Genomic DNA, 15000 nt, shown 5'->3' with positions numbered 1-15000 from the left:
GAACGCCAAGATCGACTGACCGCGCCCACAGAGACTGACGCCGCTATTTATTAACGCCTTCATACAGGTCCTCGTTTATACGTCTGACTCTACGGTTTCTGCTGGAGACAGCCACGGCACAGCCAGTGAGAAGTGTGTGTGTGTGTGTGTGTAAAAGTGAGAGAGTATAAGTATTGTTTTTGCATGCGAGCCGTGCGTGTGTGTGTGTGTGTGTGTGTGTGTGTGTGTGTGTGTGTGTGTGTGTGTGTGTGTGTGTGTGTGTGTGTGTGTGTGTGTGTGTGTGTGTTCGGTGTGTGTGTTCGGTGTGTGTGTGTGTGTGTGTGTGTGTGTGTGTGCGTGCGTGTGTGTGCGTGTGTGTGTGTGTGTGTGTGTGTGTTTGGCTGCAAAGTTATCTGAACAGATTTGGAAAATAAGACGAGACATATGGAAATGTACATAACCTGTTTTTTAATATTTGAGATTTGTTTTGCCTGTTTGTGCGATGGCATGTAGTTGTTTTTATAGATATTTTGTATACATTGTAACTTGTTTTGCTTATGAAATCTGATATTTCACCCTGTAAATTAATGTAATATAAACATATATTATATTGATTTATACACAGTGTTCTGACGAGAAATACAAAGATTTAGGATCAAACTCTTTTTCTCTCTTTTGTAACGTGAATGTGCCAAATCTCCTCTAAAAACACAAATGAAAAGAGAGAGAAAGAGGTTTGAAACGCTGTTTATCCCCGAATGCTGTTGATGATTCTGCCCGTGACACCCCGATGCCTACGAACGCTGAGAAACGCCTCAAACTGAGACAAAACTAAAGAAGTTCACCCAAAACTAGAATGTGCTCCCCTCAGCTCGTCCAACATTCAGATGAGAGTCTTCATCAGATCTGGAGAAATGTGTCTCAGTGAAGTGAATGGGTGCCGTCAGAACGAGCGTCTCATAAAAACATCACACTAATCCGCAGCGCATCTGGAGAAGACAAAAGATCAAACTAATCCAGCGTTAAGACGTTTATAACTGCGGTATAAATCCATAATCTGTAATAATCCAGTGGAAAAAGTGAAATCTGCTCAAATCAAACACAACTTTTTAAAGCTTTTTTTTAGTCTGTTGTCTGATGGATGTTTTTATCAGCTCTTTGGACTCTCGTTCCGACGGCACCCATTCACATCCATTGCTGGGACGCATTCCTCCAAATGAAGAAACAGATGAGCACAGTTTCAGCACAGTTTTTGGTTGAACTAATAATGTGTGTGTTGCACAAGTGCCCTGTCGATCAATCTAAGCGAAGAACGTCATATTGATGTTAAAGTGAATGAACGTGACAGTCGGTCTGAAGATGTCTTTCTTCTGTCTGTGGTGATGTTGTAAAGGGCTTCGGTCGACGGCTCAGAAGCTCTTGAAGCTCTTGAAGCTCTTGAAGCTCTTGAAGCTCTGCTGGAGGAGGTTCGCTGGCCTTAATATGCTCTGCGTGTTTTGAATCATCTCATACGTTGCGTTTGACGCGTTTCACATCACGCTGTTTTAGGGCTTATTTTCTTTTGCTTTTTCCATCTTTTTTTTCCTCTCCTTTTAACCTTGACACATGGCCACATTTTTACTGCGTAATGCTGAATATTTAGAGCTGATCCTCACTGAATGTGCTCAGAAAGCCTCTGTATCTGAGCCGGTTTGTTTGATATGTTTTGGTTAGTTTTAGAGAGACTGTGTGAGAGTAACACTGGTTCTTCTGTTGGATTATTGTGTGATTTTTCTGGTTTCCGACACGGCAAATGTACAGACCTTTTTGTAATAAAAAAATGGATCTTGTCACGCCTGGCTGTTTCATGATGGACTTTACTGAGACTCTACTGTGGTATCAGTGCTGTAACTAAACACACAAACCATGCTGTTTTATTCAGATGTTTATCCTTACAAAACACTGTAACCATTTGCAACCAAACATGATACTCAATATGCTGGATATTCCCTTTTTTGACAGATTTATTTAAATTATTATTACTACCGTGTTTTTACTACATTTCTAATGCTTAAAATGTGGTTAATGTAGTGGTATCAGTGGTAAATAGTCATGGTTTTACTATAAATAATCAAATTCAGTTAGTCATCATTTTGTTTTTCTTCTAGAGCTGTCATAGCTTCTTAAATTCAGGTAAGAAAAGGTGGATTGGTCTTATTTCTATTGGAAAAGTAAGACTGTTGGTCAAATTAGTCCTTAAGACACTATATTAAGATGCAATTGTTTGTGGAGTTTTACAGAAATTTCTTTACTACAAAAACTTAAAAGGTAGCGTAATATCCTATGCATTTAGGTCAGCATTGCTCTTTAATCAGACAATCCTGTCGTATCGTTTGATGTGATAAATTGTTGTAGCACTTTATATTTTTGTAACGTGATTTTGACCAAATATGTTGTGAAATTTTTGCAACAACAAATCTGCAATTACAAAAATTAATTATATTTTATTATTATGTTACAGTTTTTAACATATAAGGTAATAATAAATATTTAAAAGTGTGTATGCGCACAATATAAACAAATATCATAAAGTAACTGCAGCTGATAGTGCTGTGTGGTAAATAAGGGACTTTTATTTTGTGGTGTTTAAACGCGTGACTCTTATTTTGTGTGGTCGGTCACTTCCGGTGCTGAGAGATCTCTATAGCGACAGCCCGGCCGCCGAGAGGAGACTAGTGTAGTTAACTCTAGTTAGTTTGCTGTTTAGTTAGATTAGCCATCATGGCCAAAAGTGACGGCAGCTCGTACTTCAGGAGGTCCAGTGTGTTCTGGATGCTGGTCGTGGCGGGTTCTCTGAGCTTTTTCACGGTAAGATGACACGAATGAATTATTCAGTCAGTCAGGAAACACCTGAAGAGAATTTCAGAAAAACTTCAACCTAATCGAGTTTAAAACGACCGTCAGGAAATCAGTTTGACGTCTGAAGTAAAGGAAACGACGGCTTTCTGTGCTGAAAGTGAGCAAACTCACAATGATAAGGAGAAAAGAAACAGAGCGGGCTGTTTGGTAACCGATCCGTTCATTAGAGTGAACTTTACCTCAGTGTTTTACGACACTAACTGAACAAAGTCCTTTACGACCTTTACATCACATCCCTGCGTACTTAATAAGATTTAACATTTAGATTGTATCTATGTATATATGTGTGTGTATATAGTGTGTGTGTGTGTGTATATATATATATATATATATATATATATATATATATATATATATATATTGTGTGTGTGTATGTATATAATGTGTGTGTATATTGTGTGTGTGTGTGTGTATATAATGTGTGCGTGAGTGTGTGTGTGTATATAATGTGTGTGTGTATGTATATAATGTGTGTGTATATTGTGTGTGTGTGTGTATATAATGTGTGCGTGAGTGTGTGTGTGTATATAATGTGCGTTTGTGTGTGTGTATATAATGTGTGCGTGAGTGTGTGTGTATATATAATGTGCGTGAGTGTGTGTGTGTGTGTAATGTGTGTGTGTGTGTGTGTGTGTGTATGTGTATGTATAACCACAAGATAAAAAAGTTACAATGAATAAATTATATTAACCATGTTTTAATTATGATAATTGTATTAAAATCTATTAGCAAAGTGACTTTATTGTCAGCGTTATGAAGAGTACTAAACGTTACATAATGACAGGGATTCATGAACGGACTAATACAAATAATAAAAAGGCTTTACAAATGTATAAAACCACTTAAAATAAACTACTGTCACTGTGTGAATTAAGTAATTATTAATAAGCAACAATACCACTGAAGTGACCGTACAATGAAAACATGATAACCGCAGTGAGACTGAAACTCAAGCGAATAACGGGATGATAGTTTTATAAAACCTCCAGATAATTCTCTAATGCTTCATGAAATCATGTGAGCCTCATCAGAGACGCCTCGCTCTGCTGCTGAACACAGGCCGTGATTCAGGAGACGCTTTGAGGGAAAGCCCAGAGAAACCATTAGACTTTTTCACACTAATGTGTTTCTGGCGGCTTTAATAACAAGTCATAAAAATCCATTTTTTTTAATAAATAGCTTGAACTGCTGGTACAAAGTGCAAACGTTTTCCATCAGGATTTTCAAGCTGATGCTGAATTAATTTTTGCATCAACTTGATTCGTTAAAAATAAAACTTGAATTCTAAATGGTGGTGAAAATAATTCATTTAGTTTTGCCATTTTGTCCATTTGGTGCTGGCTCTGTATTATGACTCGCCTCCTGAATAATTATTTTCTCAATAATAATAATAATAAATATTATTAAAGTAATATTGTATCTTATTCTTGCTCTCCTTTGTGTTATTAATGCGATGGCTTAAATGTACATTGTATAATAAGCCCTGAGAAATACATATTAATTCATGATTCATGACTTATTCATATTCTTATTGTGTTGTATGACATTGTTGTGTTGTTTAAGATGCTTCCAGTCAAATGCAGTAAAATAAAATAAAAACTGAACGATGAACTTCATGACAAACAGGAAATCCTTCTGAGAGCGTTTAACCCCTGAACACAAGAAAAGCATCGATTATTTTCTGCAGAGGTTGTGCAGAAAGACCTCAAAGTGCATTTAATGAGTAAAAGCACAAAAAAAAGTAGTGCACTGTATGTGTGTTCACCTTAGTGTTGTTCTGTAACGCATGAATTAAGCTTGAAAATAGATTTAAAACGGTGTCTGGGACTGGTCGTGGGAATTCAGCTTCAGGGAGTTAGAAAAATGTGCTTATAGACATAAAATGTTGTCGGTTTTAAGTAAATTATTATGGTGCGGCTCAAAGGGAGTGACTGAGTGTACTGAGATAACTCTCTCCGATGTACTGGAGATCAGACGCTGTATAAGCATTGAGCGTATTATCTCATGAGTGAGCGACCATTTTTACAATATATTATTATATAACAAAAAAAAGATGAAACCGAAAAGGCACAGTAATAATAAAAGGCTGTGGTCAGATGTTGGTGAGAAGGCTGGTCGTGCAGTGATTGTGTTTGATTGGTTTCCAGTGGACGGTGTTCTGGCCTCAGGACGTCCCCTACAGCAGTCTGGGTCCCCTCGGAGCTCTGGCCAAGCATTGTGTGGACTATCACTATCCTGTGATGTATTACGGGTGAGTGAGACTCATTCAGGAGCTCGGAGCTGACGCTGAGCTTTGACGGCTCGTTCTGTGTTTCAGATGGTTTCTGACGTGGCTCATCCATCTCTTCGAGGCTCTCTTTGCGCTGAAGATCTGCAGGTAAGACGCGAGGCGTTTCATCTCCTCTTCCACACGGTGGCAGCACAGACCGTCACGTGTGAGGACGGGACCCATACTTCTGTGTGCTTTCACAACTCATGGAAGAGCTGAGTTAGTAGAGAAAGATACAAATAATAGATCAGGCAGAAAAAAATTGAGGTGGGATTGAGTGTTTGTCTTCGTCAGACCTGGAGAAATGTGTTTCTTTATCAGTGAATGGGTGCCGTCAGAATGAGAGTGTGATTAAAAACATCACGATAACTTCATGAGGTGAAACTAATCAAGCATTAGGATGTTGCTTGTTGTCTCTCATGTCAAAATCCAAACACATACGTGTTCAGAGCCATTTTGGACGGTTTTAAACACTGCTTGATGTGTGCAGGTTCAGAACTGAACACTTTTTCACTTGAGGAAGACTTATTATAGATTACAGAGTTAAAAACATCTTAAAGCTGGATTAGTTTGATCTTTTGTCTTCTCCAGATGTTAACTGATGGAGTGTTTTTTTTTTATCAGACTCTCGTTCTGACGGCACCCATTCACTTCCATTGCTGAGACACATTTCTCCAGATCTGATGATGATTTTTTTCCTGATCTCTGATGACCTGACGCTTTGGCAGAACTACTTTTACACAAAAATTGGCCCAAATGTTAGTGATCGATCAGATACAGGACTGTGTTGATCTGTGTGTGTGTGTGTGTGTGTGTGTGTGTGTGTGTCTCCAGTGATAAAGGCATAGACAGCACCTCCACACGTTTCCTGTGGGTCGCTCAGACGTTCCTGTTTGGTTTCGCGTCTCTGGGTCTTCTGCTCAAATACAAACCGGGCGGCCGATCCAAACGCGAGTGACAGAAAGCGCAGCCTGACGCCGATCCCCCGCAGGACGCTGATCTTTATATTCCAGAGGATTTATCCACCAGCAGGTTATATTTGAACAGTCTCATCCACCTCACTGATTCGTTAAAGGCTAAATGTCACCCGAGGCCTGGTTTACACGATCCTGGTTCAGTGAAGCTCTATCAGCAGTATTAGTGACGTAACGTCTGTCAGAAAGTCACTTCAGCGCCGTGTGGGTACAGTCAGACTCTTACAGCGCAAAATAAGAGCAATAAACCTCTAATACACACTGGTATACAAATCCAGGAAACATGGTACACTTCACAGAGACATGGAGAAGAAGGTATTCATCTAAAGATTTGCTGATATAAACCAAACCTCCCGCTGTACAACAGAATCAGAGTCCTCCATATAAATGATAATATTTACTTAAAGTGCTTTAAAACTATTTTCACTCAGAAACTGCATAGATTAAACGGCTAGAATTTTTTTTTGTATGAATTGTAAACACATTCATATTTTTCATACAGATAATTGTATCCAAAATTGAAAAGCATTATATTTTGAGAAACCTCGTCTCTATAATTGGTCTTTTGCATTAATAGTGTAACGGTGAGTAGATATATCTTATAATTGTGGGTACAATTATTCAAGAGGTCATAAAATGCATAATTAATGCATTCATAATTAATGTATTATAATATGCAGTAATATTTTGTATCAAAAGGTTTTAAATAACGGTACTTTGTCCTAAATTGAAAATAAAAATAAAACAATACATTTATAAATTTATAAAAACAATAAAAAATAAATTTTTCACTGTATGTTTTGCTGTAATAAAATAATGAAATTATATTAAAATTAAAATGAGTCAAGCTTAGGCCCTGTGTCGAGAACAACTGAGATACACTTTTATTTTTTAGTGACTTACGAATGAGGAAGAATCAAAATCAAGAAAAGAGCCAGAACGAGTCTGCTTGGCCTAACTAGAACACGTTACTCCACGCATCTGGGTTTCTCATTATATAATAGAATAGAGAAAGCGTCTTACAGTCTGCTCCGTTCGTAGACGGTTCACAGCTCAAATATGAAGGATCTTTATACCAGGCCGCCGCTGGACGTGATGTTCCTCAGACGCTGCTGATGGAGCAGACACCTGAACGCAGAGTATTCCTCTGACCGTCTCTCTCAGCCGCTGCTGCTTCAGAAACACTTGTGTAAGTGCAGCTGGTTATTTTTAGTACAGCAGAGCGTTAGATTCCTCCAGACTTCTGTGTTTTGGCTGGAGTTCGTGTGATTATGACGTGTGTGTTTAGTGTGAACGAAGGAAAATAAACCGCCTGATTTGACTTGCTTTGTGTCGTCTGTCACTCGATATACAATCATATCATAAAATACTGTCATACGGATATGAAGCTTCGTTTGTAGTTTTGACAGGAGCTCAGCGCTGGTTAGGATGCGGATGAATGAATCTGATTCGCTCTTCACACTGGATTCAATCACATGTGCTTTATTTAGAGCTGTGGTGTCCGACGTACTCATAATTCATACGGAGAGACATTTTTATGTTAGCATATTTATTGGACAATAATTACGCAATTTATTTTATTTGATAAAACCAACAACATTACAGCAGAGCACTGGGTGTCTTTATCACATCGTTTTATTTTAATATAGCAAAATATAACTTAATTGTTTCCTGCTTGCATATTTACACACAAACTAAAATCTGGTGCTAAATCTCTCTTTTCTTTATTCAAAGTTGATCCAGACACGTACATGGAACCTTTTTCTCTTTCAGTACTATACTGCCTCAATGGTTTGATATTTTCAGCTGTTTAATAATAATAATAAAAACTAAAGAAATCAGAAAAAAATGAACTCAAGCCCTTTTTCACCACTGAATGATATATAAAAACTAGTGATTGTGTCTTTTCTCAGAATTGTGCGACGATTGTGAGTTATAAAGTCCAATTTAGAGCCGGAAAAAAGACTTATGTATCTTAGAACTGAGACTTTATGTCACAAAATAATGATTCGCAATTAGTTTCAGTCTAAATCAAAGGATGGGGATCTAAAATATAATGATAGGTAATTTGCGCTTTCAAAACGAACTGATTAACGATCCGTGCTCCTGATTTTAATAATGATTTGTGAATCATCTTTTCAGATCAGGACTGTGTCATGAAGCGTGATTGGTGAACGAACCACGAAGTCCACATCTACATCGAATGATTCACGATACACACTTGTGCTTCCAAACAGTGAATCATTGCCACATAGCCTGCGTGATTTCTAAAAATCATTAATAGATCCGATGCTAATGAATCGTATGAACTGAATGAAGTCACGAGTTTGAATCAGTCAGCGTGTTTTCACGACACTGTCAGGACTACCGGCTTAGCTCACTGGTTTATGACATTAACTAAAATAAAATATCAATCTTTCCATCCCAAAGACAATATCAAGGAAAGATGACAGACAGGTCTGGATGGTGCCTTTAATCACTGAATGCATTATTTTTAGGATAACTGTTAAGTGAACGTGTTATATTAACATCTAGTCTGAATGCAGACAGTTCCTGTTTAGTTCATGCTGTCGTGGTCAATGTGTCCTCAGCTAATAGACTTAGAGATTTAAACTCTAATCACTCACACTCTATCTCTCTCTCACTCACACTTTCTTTCTCTCACACTCTCACTGTCTCTCACTCTTTCTCACACACTTTCTAATTCACTGTAACACTTTCTCTCACACACTCGCTGTCTCACTGTCTTTCACTCACTTTCACTGTCTCTCTCTCACGCACACTCTCTATCACTCTCACTGTATCACTCTCTCTCACACTTTGTCTCTATCACACTCTCACTGTCTCTCACTCACTGTCACTCTCACACTTTTTCTCACACACACTCACACTCGCACTTCTTACACACTCACTGTTTCTCACTCACACTTTCTTTCTCTCACACTCACTCTCACACTTTCTCACACACTCACTCTCGCTGTCTCACTGTATATCACTCTCTCACTCTCTCTCATGCTTTTTCTCACACACACTCTCTCTCACTCTCTCACTTTCTCACTCTCTGTCACTCACTCTCTCACACTTTCTCACACTTCCTCTTTCTACCACACTCTCTCTCAGTCTCTCTTACGCTCTGTTACTCACTCTCTCACTCTCCTTATGATCTTCATAAAATACAGCAGTCAGAGTGTGATTATTTACAGGACGAGTGTTTATATTAATAAGCCAAATACAACTGACATCAATACAGCTAGAGTCAACATCACACATTCAGTGAATTTCATAAATAAAGTTATATACAGCACAACTTTCCTCCCATAAAGAGAGACATTCTTGATCATCCAGTGATAACGAATTAATTCTGGGCATTCTGAGACATTTCAGTCCCTGTGTTTCGATCTTTGGTGATCTTTACATTCAAAGTAATGAGATCAGTGTTTCGTGTGAGATCAGTGACCCTAAGAGTAATTAACATGACGTTGTCTTTTCGTCTAATCGCTCTATTTGTGTGTTTATTCAAATATCAGTGTCAGGGAAAAACCATTTCCATATTTTTGTCTTGTTTTTCAGTAGAAATATCTAAACATTTTTAAATCAGAATACAAAATGACTTAATATCATACATAAATTAGTTTATGCTTAAATTAATAAAAAATATCTGCCAATGGGTGAATAAATAATAATTTTAATTCAAAGGAAAAACAAGTTTTTTGTTCTGACCCCACTGGCAGATGTTTTAATTTAACTTCATTCTGATTCATTTTCAGAAAACTAGAATTGATTAAGTTTCTCTCTTTTGTTCCTCATCTACATGTACCTTGATTTGAGGATATTTCTGTGTTTTACTAAAAACACGACAAAAATACTTTATATGTAATGTAGTGATTGTGTGTGTGTGTGTGTGTGTGTGTGCGAGTGAGTATGTGTGCATTTGTATCTGTGTGTGTGTGTGTGTGTTGATCTGCTGTCTCACTCAGTGTGTGTAAGTTAGGTTGAGTGTGTGTGTGAGTGTGCGTCTGAGTGTGTCACACGCAAGTGTACATTTGTATCTGTGTCCGTTTGTGTGTGTGTGTGTGTGTGTGTGTGTGTATATGTGTGAGGTTGAGTGTGTGTGTGTGAGAGGCTGAGTGTGTGTGTGTGAGTGAAAGGGTGTCTGTGTGTGTGTGTATGAGGTTGAGCGTGTGTGTATTTGAGTGAAAGGGTGTGTGTGTGTGTGTATATATATATATATGTGTGAGGTTGAGTGTGTGTGTGAGAGGTTGAGCGTGTGTGTATTTGAGTGAAAGGGTGTCTGTGTGAGAATAAGGTTGAGTGTGTCTGTGCGTTTGTCTTTGAGAATGAGGTGGAGTGTGGGTGTGTGTGAGTGAGGTTGTGTGTGTGTGTGTGTGTGTGTGTGTGTGTGTGCATGTATGTGAGGTTGAGTGTTTGTGTGTGAGGTTGAGCGTGCGTGCGTGTGTGCGTGTGTGTGTGCGTGTGTGCGTGCGTGCGTGCGTGCGTGTGTGTGTGTGTGTGTGTGTGTGTGTGTGTGTGTGTGTGTGTGCAGATCACCGCTCCAGCCAGCGCAGTGAAGGGTATCGGTCAGACAGTGTTCGACGCAGCTGTGAGTTCTGACTTTTATCCCTCATTTCAACGACACACTCCACCTGTGAACACAATCAGTCACATCAGTGCAGAGCAGCTCCTCACACACACACACACACACACACACTCTCTCTCTGTGTGATTGTGTTTCCACAGAAGAAGTCTTTACTGAAACGAGGAACTCTTCATTTATGGTACAGTATCTGATGAGAACGCTGTAAAATATCACAGCGTTTCCCAAACTGGAGATCATGAGCTGATGAAAAACTAGAAATGATTTAAATGATAATGCACAATAAAAAATATATATATTATAAAATTGTTTTGCTAAAAAAGTATAAAAAAATATAATTCATATAAAATAATAAGATATAAAATATCATTTATTTAAAATATTTTTTTAATAATATAAAATAAATATTAAAAATATAAAATAAAATGTGAAATAATATAAAACATACCAAATGTACTAACTAGCTGTAACTAGAATTAAAGATCAGCTGAATGGTGTGGGAATCTCTCTTATATTTACTGAATACTGTGTTTGTTTGTCTGACCTGTGCTTTGAAGAGCTCTCCTTTATCACTGTACCGTCTGTGACAAACATCCAGCAACCTGAGAGACGGAAAAAGACTGTTAGTAAGTTAATGAAGTAATCTGTTTGCTGAGGTTTCAGAAAGGTTTGTCTAACTTGATCTGTGATTGCACTGCAGCTCTCCCTGACACGAGCTCATTAAACATCCACAAGCTGAGATTGATTTGACCTGCAGCTCATATTGACATCCATGCTTTTATTTAAAGCGACTCAAACTGAATGAACAGTGTGTGTGTGTGCGCGCTCAGCAGGATCTGGGTGAATGCACACGCAGCTCACGAGTGTGTCTCACCTGACGTCTTCTCTGGCCAGCAGGTCCAGGAGTTTGGCCATGTCTCCGGGCCAGTCGGCCAGCTGCACCGTGAAGCGACTGACCCTGTCGTCCAGAACCAGAGCTCTCTCCACGCACTGCAGGACCAGGTCCAGCTCCATGTTAGCGCTGCTCACCACCACCGCCACCCTGCAGCACACGCGTGCACGTAAATCTACACTGAGCAGTGCGTCTTAATGTCTTTGGTCAGAAGTGGATTAAAAGCCATTTACCAAAAATTGCACTTGAAAAAATTTAATAAAAATCCACACTTTTAACATTGATGCTTCTCAGACAGCAGCACGTAAACATGAGAACATATTTTAACAACTGTTTTTATTACCTTTCATAAAAATATTTAAGTGTTAAAAAATGTTCTTGAAGTTCAAACATTAACGCAAGATGCTTGCAATGAGTTCACGGGTTCTATTCCCAGAAAAAATCCCACGCATGAACTGAAAAACATGCATAGATGTAAATGATTAAACTGATGTTAATGTCAAGTGAATGTTAGTTTAAAGGTTTTTTTTGTTTGTTTTATCAACATTTCAAATTAGACCAATTAGACACTGAATTAACATAAACAAAGAACAATTGCATTTTTGCAGTTAAAAGAATTATAAATGCTGAAAAAAATACATTGCTCATTGTTAGTAAGATAATGCATTAAACTAATGTGTGTATGTGTCGGGTTGTGTGTGTGTGTGAGTGAGAGAGTGAGGTTGTGTGTGTGTGTGTGTGTGTGTGTGTGTGTGTGTTGTGTGTGTATGTGTGTTTGTATGTGTATATGTGTGGTTGACTGTTTGTCTCTGTGTGTGTGTGTGTGAGAGAGAGAGAGAGAGTGAGGTTGTGTGTGTGTGTGTGTGTGTGTGTGTGTATATGTGAGGTTGACTGTTTGTTGACTGTTTGTGTGTGTGTGTGTGTGTGTGTGTGTGTGTGTGTGTCGGGTTGTGTGTGTGTGTGTGTATATGTGAGGTTGACTGTTTGTGTCTGTGTGTGTGTGTGTGTGTGTGTGAGAGAGAGAGAGAGAGAGAGAGAGTGAGGTTATGTGTGTGTGTGTGTATGTATATGTGAGGTTGACTGTTTGTGTCTGTGTGTGTGTGTGTGTGTGTGTGTGTATGTGTCGGGTTGTGTGTGTGTGTGTGTGTGTGTCTCTGTGTGTGTATATGTGAGGTTGACTGTTTGTGTCTGTGTGTGTGTGTGTGTGAGAGAGAGAGAGAGAGAGAGAGTGAGGTTATGTGTGTGTGTGTGTGTGTGTGTATGTATATGTGAGGTTGAGTGTGTGTGTGTGTGTGTGAGATTGCATTAAATCATGTTAACAAATAAGACCTTATTAAAAATGCAAGGGTTTAACTAATTCAAACAATCAATTTATTCTAGCACTAATATGCTTCATTAGCACAGTCATGGGCTGTTTAGAATTGCCAAACAGCATGTAAACTGAATGCATTAATAATGTTAATCTGCATTTCACAACAGCTTCAAGTGCAGCTCATGCATTCAGAGGAAGATGCGTCTCTTCAGCGAGCTGACCATCAGTTAAGTCCTCTCTTCAGAGAGAGAGAGTAACACCGACTCAGTTAGGATCATAACAGAGTGAGGGGCTTCGACCACCTTTTCCCTTTCAGCTCTGGAAGCTGTCCAGCTAAGATTGCGGCCAGGCCCATGGCTCCTTCTGTGTCCACGGTCGAGCGCTCGTACTCCTGAAAGCGCAGCATGGCCACCAGAGCATCCGCCTCCCTTCACACACACAGAACATCATCTCCATCACACAGTATCAACACAGAACTGACTCGGCTCTCCACCGGGGCATTCTAAAACATTTAATGTACCCTAATGTTTTATTGATGATGCCTACTATATATAGAACAGCAGATGAGCCCAGAATATGCATGCAATTATTCCTTTTTATTATGTTTAAATCTTAGGCATGATTGATTTTCTGGGTCAATGGATTCAGTGACACATTACAAAAAATGAGCATGAAACTTTTTTCAAAAATATTTAAATATTGACTTTATTTAAAAAAGATGTTTTATGTTTTAGAGCACAGTAGAGCACAGCGCTCGCAACGCCAAGATCATGGGTTCGATTCCCATGCATGTCTGCCAAACGCATGAGTGCTGAAAGTTTGCAGGCATGCTCCTGATCCCCAAAATGAAGATAAGTAATAGATAAATATTAAAGAATTGCATTTTAATTGCATGTTAAGCATTTTGTGTTTTCATTACAGAACTGTTCTTACGGCAGAATAGAGCAAGCTATTGGTATTAAACAAATTCCAAGAGAATTGTGCAACGCCAAGGTCTTGGCATCGATTCCCAGGGATTGCAAGTACTTGTCTGCCAAAATCCATGAATGTTAAATGTTATAAGAAGACTCTAATAACAACTGAACAACCTTTCTGTAGATACTGGACCGAATGCTCTTTAACATACCTGACAGAAATGACTTTGTCCACCATTTTCTTGGCCAGCTGGAAGGTGTGTGTGCCCAGAGAGTGATCCACCAGATCTGTGTGAGAGAGAACAGTCTTCAGAGCCGCTCACAGAACACCACGGGTTAGTGTGAGAGCTGAAGCAGGAGATCTCACCTCTGTAGAGTTTCTTGTTGGGGTTGCAGTAGAGATCTTTAATGGGAGAGTCTGTTTTGAGGGACTGCAGTAGAAGAGGAAACTCCTCTGGTTCTACACCCTGTGAGAGACACGCTTTAAACCTACTGTGCTGATCTGAGCCTATGAGTCTGTTTTTTTCTTGTGCTCATCAAGGCTGCTTTTATTTGATCAAAAATACTGAAAAAATTATTGCAATTGAAATGTATGTTTTTCTATCTTAATATACTTTAAAACATAATTTATTCCTGAGATGCAAAGCAGATTTTTTACTTTGATTTCTTTAGTTTTTAGTGTCACATGATCTTTCATTTCATAAACAGTTGTGCTGCTTAGTATTGTTTTGGATCCTGCGATACTCTTGTCAGGATTTTTTTTTTTGCTGAATAGAACAGCATTTATTTGACAAATCTTTTGTAACGATATAAAAGTTTGGAGCATTTTTTGCTTTCTTTTTAAAAGTAATGTAATCCTTTTATTTAGCAAGGATGTGCTAAAATGATATTAAGTGACGACTCTTAAAGACTTCCATTGTTACAAAAAATGTCTATTATATATAAGTGCTAAATGTCTTCAAGATTTACTGAAAACAGTATTACAGGTTCTAAAAAAATATGAAGCAGCGCAACTTTTTCCAATGATAGTAAATCGATTAAACGATTAATTACATCCATAGAGAATAATTGTTATTACGCTATAGGGGAAGATAAAGCTGGGTGTTGTCAGTGCACAGAAGAAAAGAGACCAGAAAGGATAAATGCACAGAAAACAGCACCGGACCAA

At 38.5% G+C, this 15000-nt stretch overlaps 3 protein-coding genes across 4 annotated transcripts in view; 2 read left to right on the top strand and 1 right to left on the bottom strand.

Moving 5' to 3' along the window:
• Positions 1–1811, top strand: part of srfb (serum response factor b) — a 25510-nt gene extending 23699 nt beyond the window's left edge. For both annotated transcript variants that reach the window (XM_043254898.1, XM_043254899.1), the window contains exon 8: positions 1–1811. This exon is cut by the window's left edge and continues 77 nt beyond it. In XM_043254898.1, the coding sequence (XP_043110833.1) occupies positions 1–19 (19 nt within the window). In that variant the 3' untranslated portion in view covers positions 20–1811.
• An 820-nt stretch (positions 1812–2631) lies between these two features.
• Positions 2632–7441, top strand: tmem254 (transmembrane protein 254). Its single transcript, XM_043256219.1, has 4 exons — positions 2632–2826; positions 5025–5128; positions 5195–5254; positions 5981–7441. Exons 1-4 carry the CDS (start codon positions 2740–2742, stop codon positions 6102–6104), a joined length of 375 nt encoding a protein of 124 aa, XP_043112154.1. The 5' UTR covers positions 2632–2739; the 3' UTR covers positions 6105–7441.
• A 3190-nt stretch (positions 7442–10631) lies between these two features.
• Positions 10632–15000, bottom strand: part of LOC122357127 (L-threonine ammonia-lyase) — a 13520-nt gene continuing 9151 nt past the window's right edge. The window contains exons 6-11 of the mRNA XM_043256395.1: positions 14200–14299; positions 14045–14120; positions 13221–13346; positions 11589–11756; positions 11259–11316; positions 10632–10763 (exon numbers count right to left, since the gene is read on the bottom strand). Coding sequence (XP_043112330.1) covers positions 10665–10763; positions 11259–11316; positions 11589–11756; positions 13221–13346; positions 14045–14120; positions 14200–14299 — 627 coding nt within the window. The 3' untranslated portion in view covers positions 10632–10664. The remainder of the gene's footprint in view (positions 10764–11258; positions 11317–11588; positions 11757–13220; positions 13347–14044; positions 14121–14199; positions 14300–15000) is intronic.

This window comes from Puntigrus tetrazona, chromosome 13, assembly GCF_018831695.1.
Source record: "Puntigrus tetrazona isolate hp1 chromosome 13, ASM1883169v1, whole genome shotgun sequence".
Lineage (NCBI taxonomy): Eukaryota > Metazoa > Chordata > Actinopteri > Cypriniformes > Cyprinidae > Puntigrus > Puntigrus tetrazona.
Note: the sequence above shows the minus strand (reverse complement) of the source record. Positions and strands in the feature narration are given on the sequence as shown.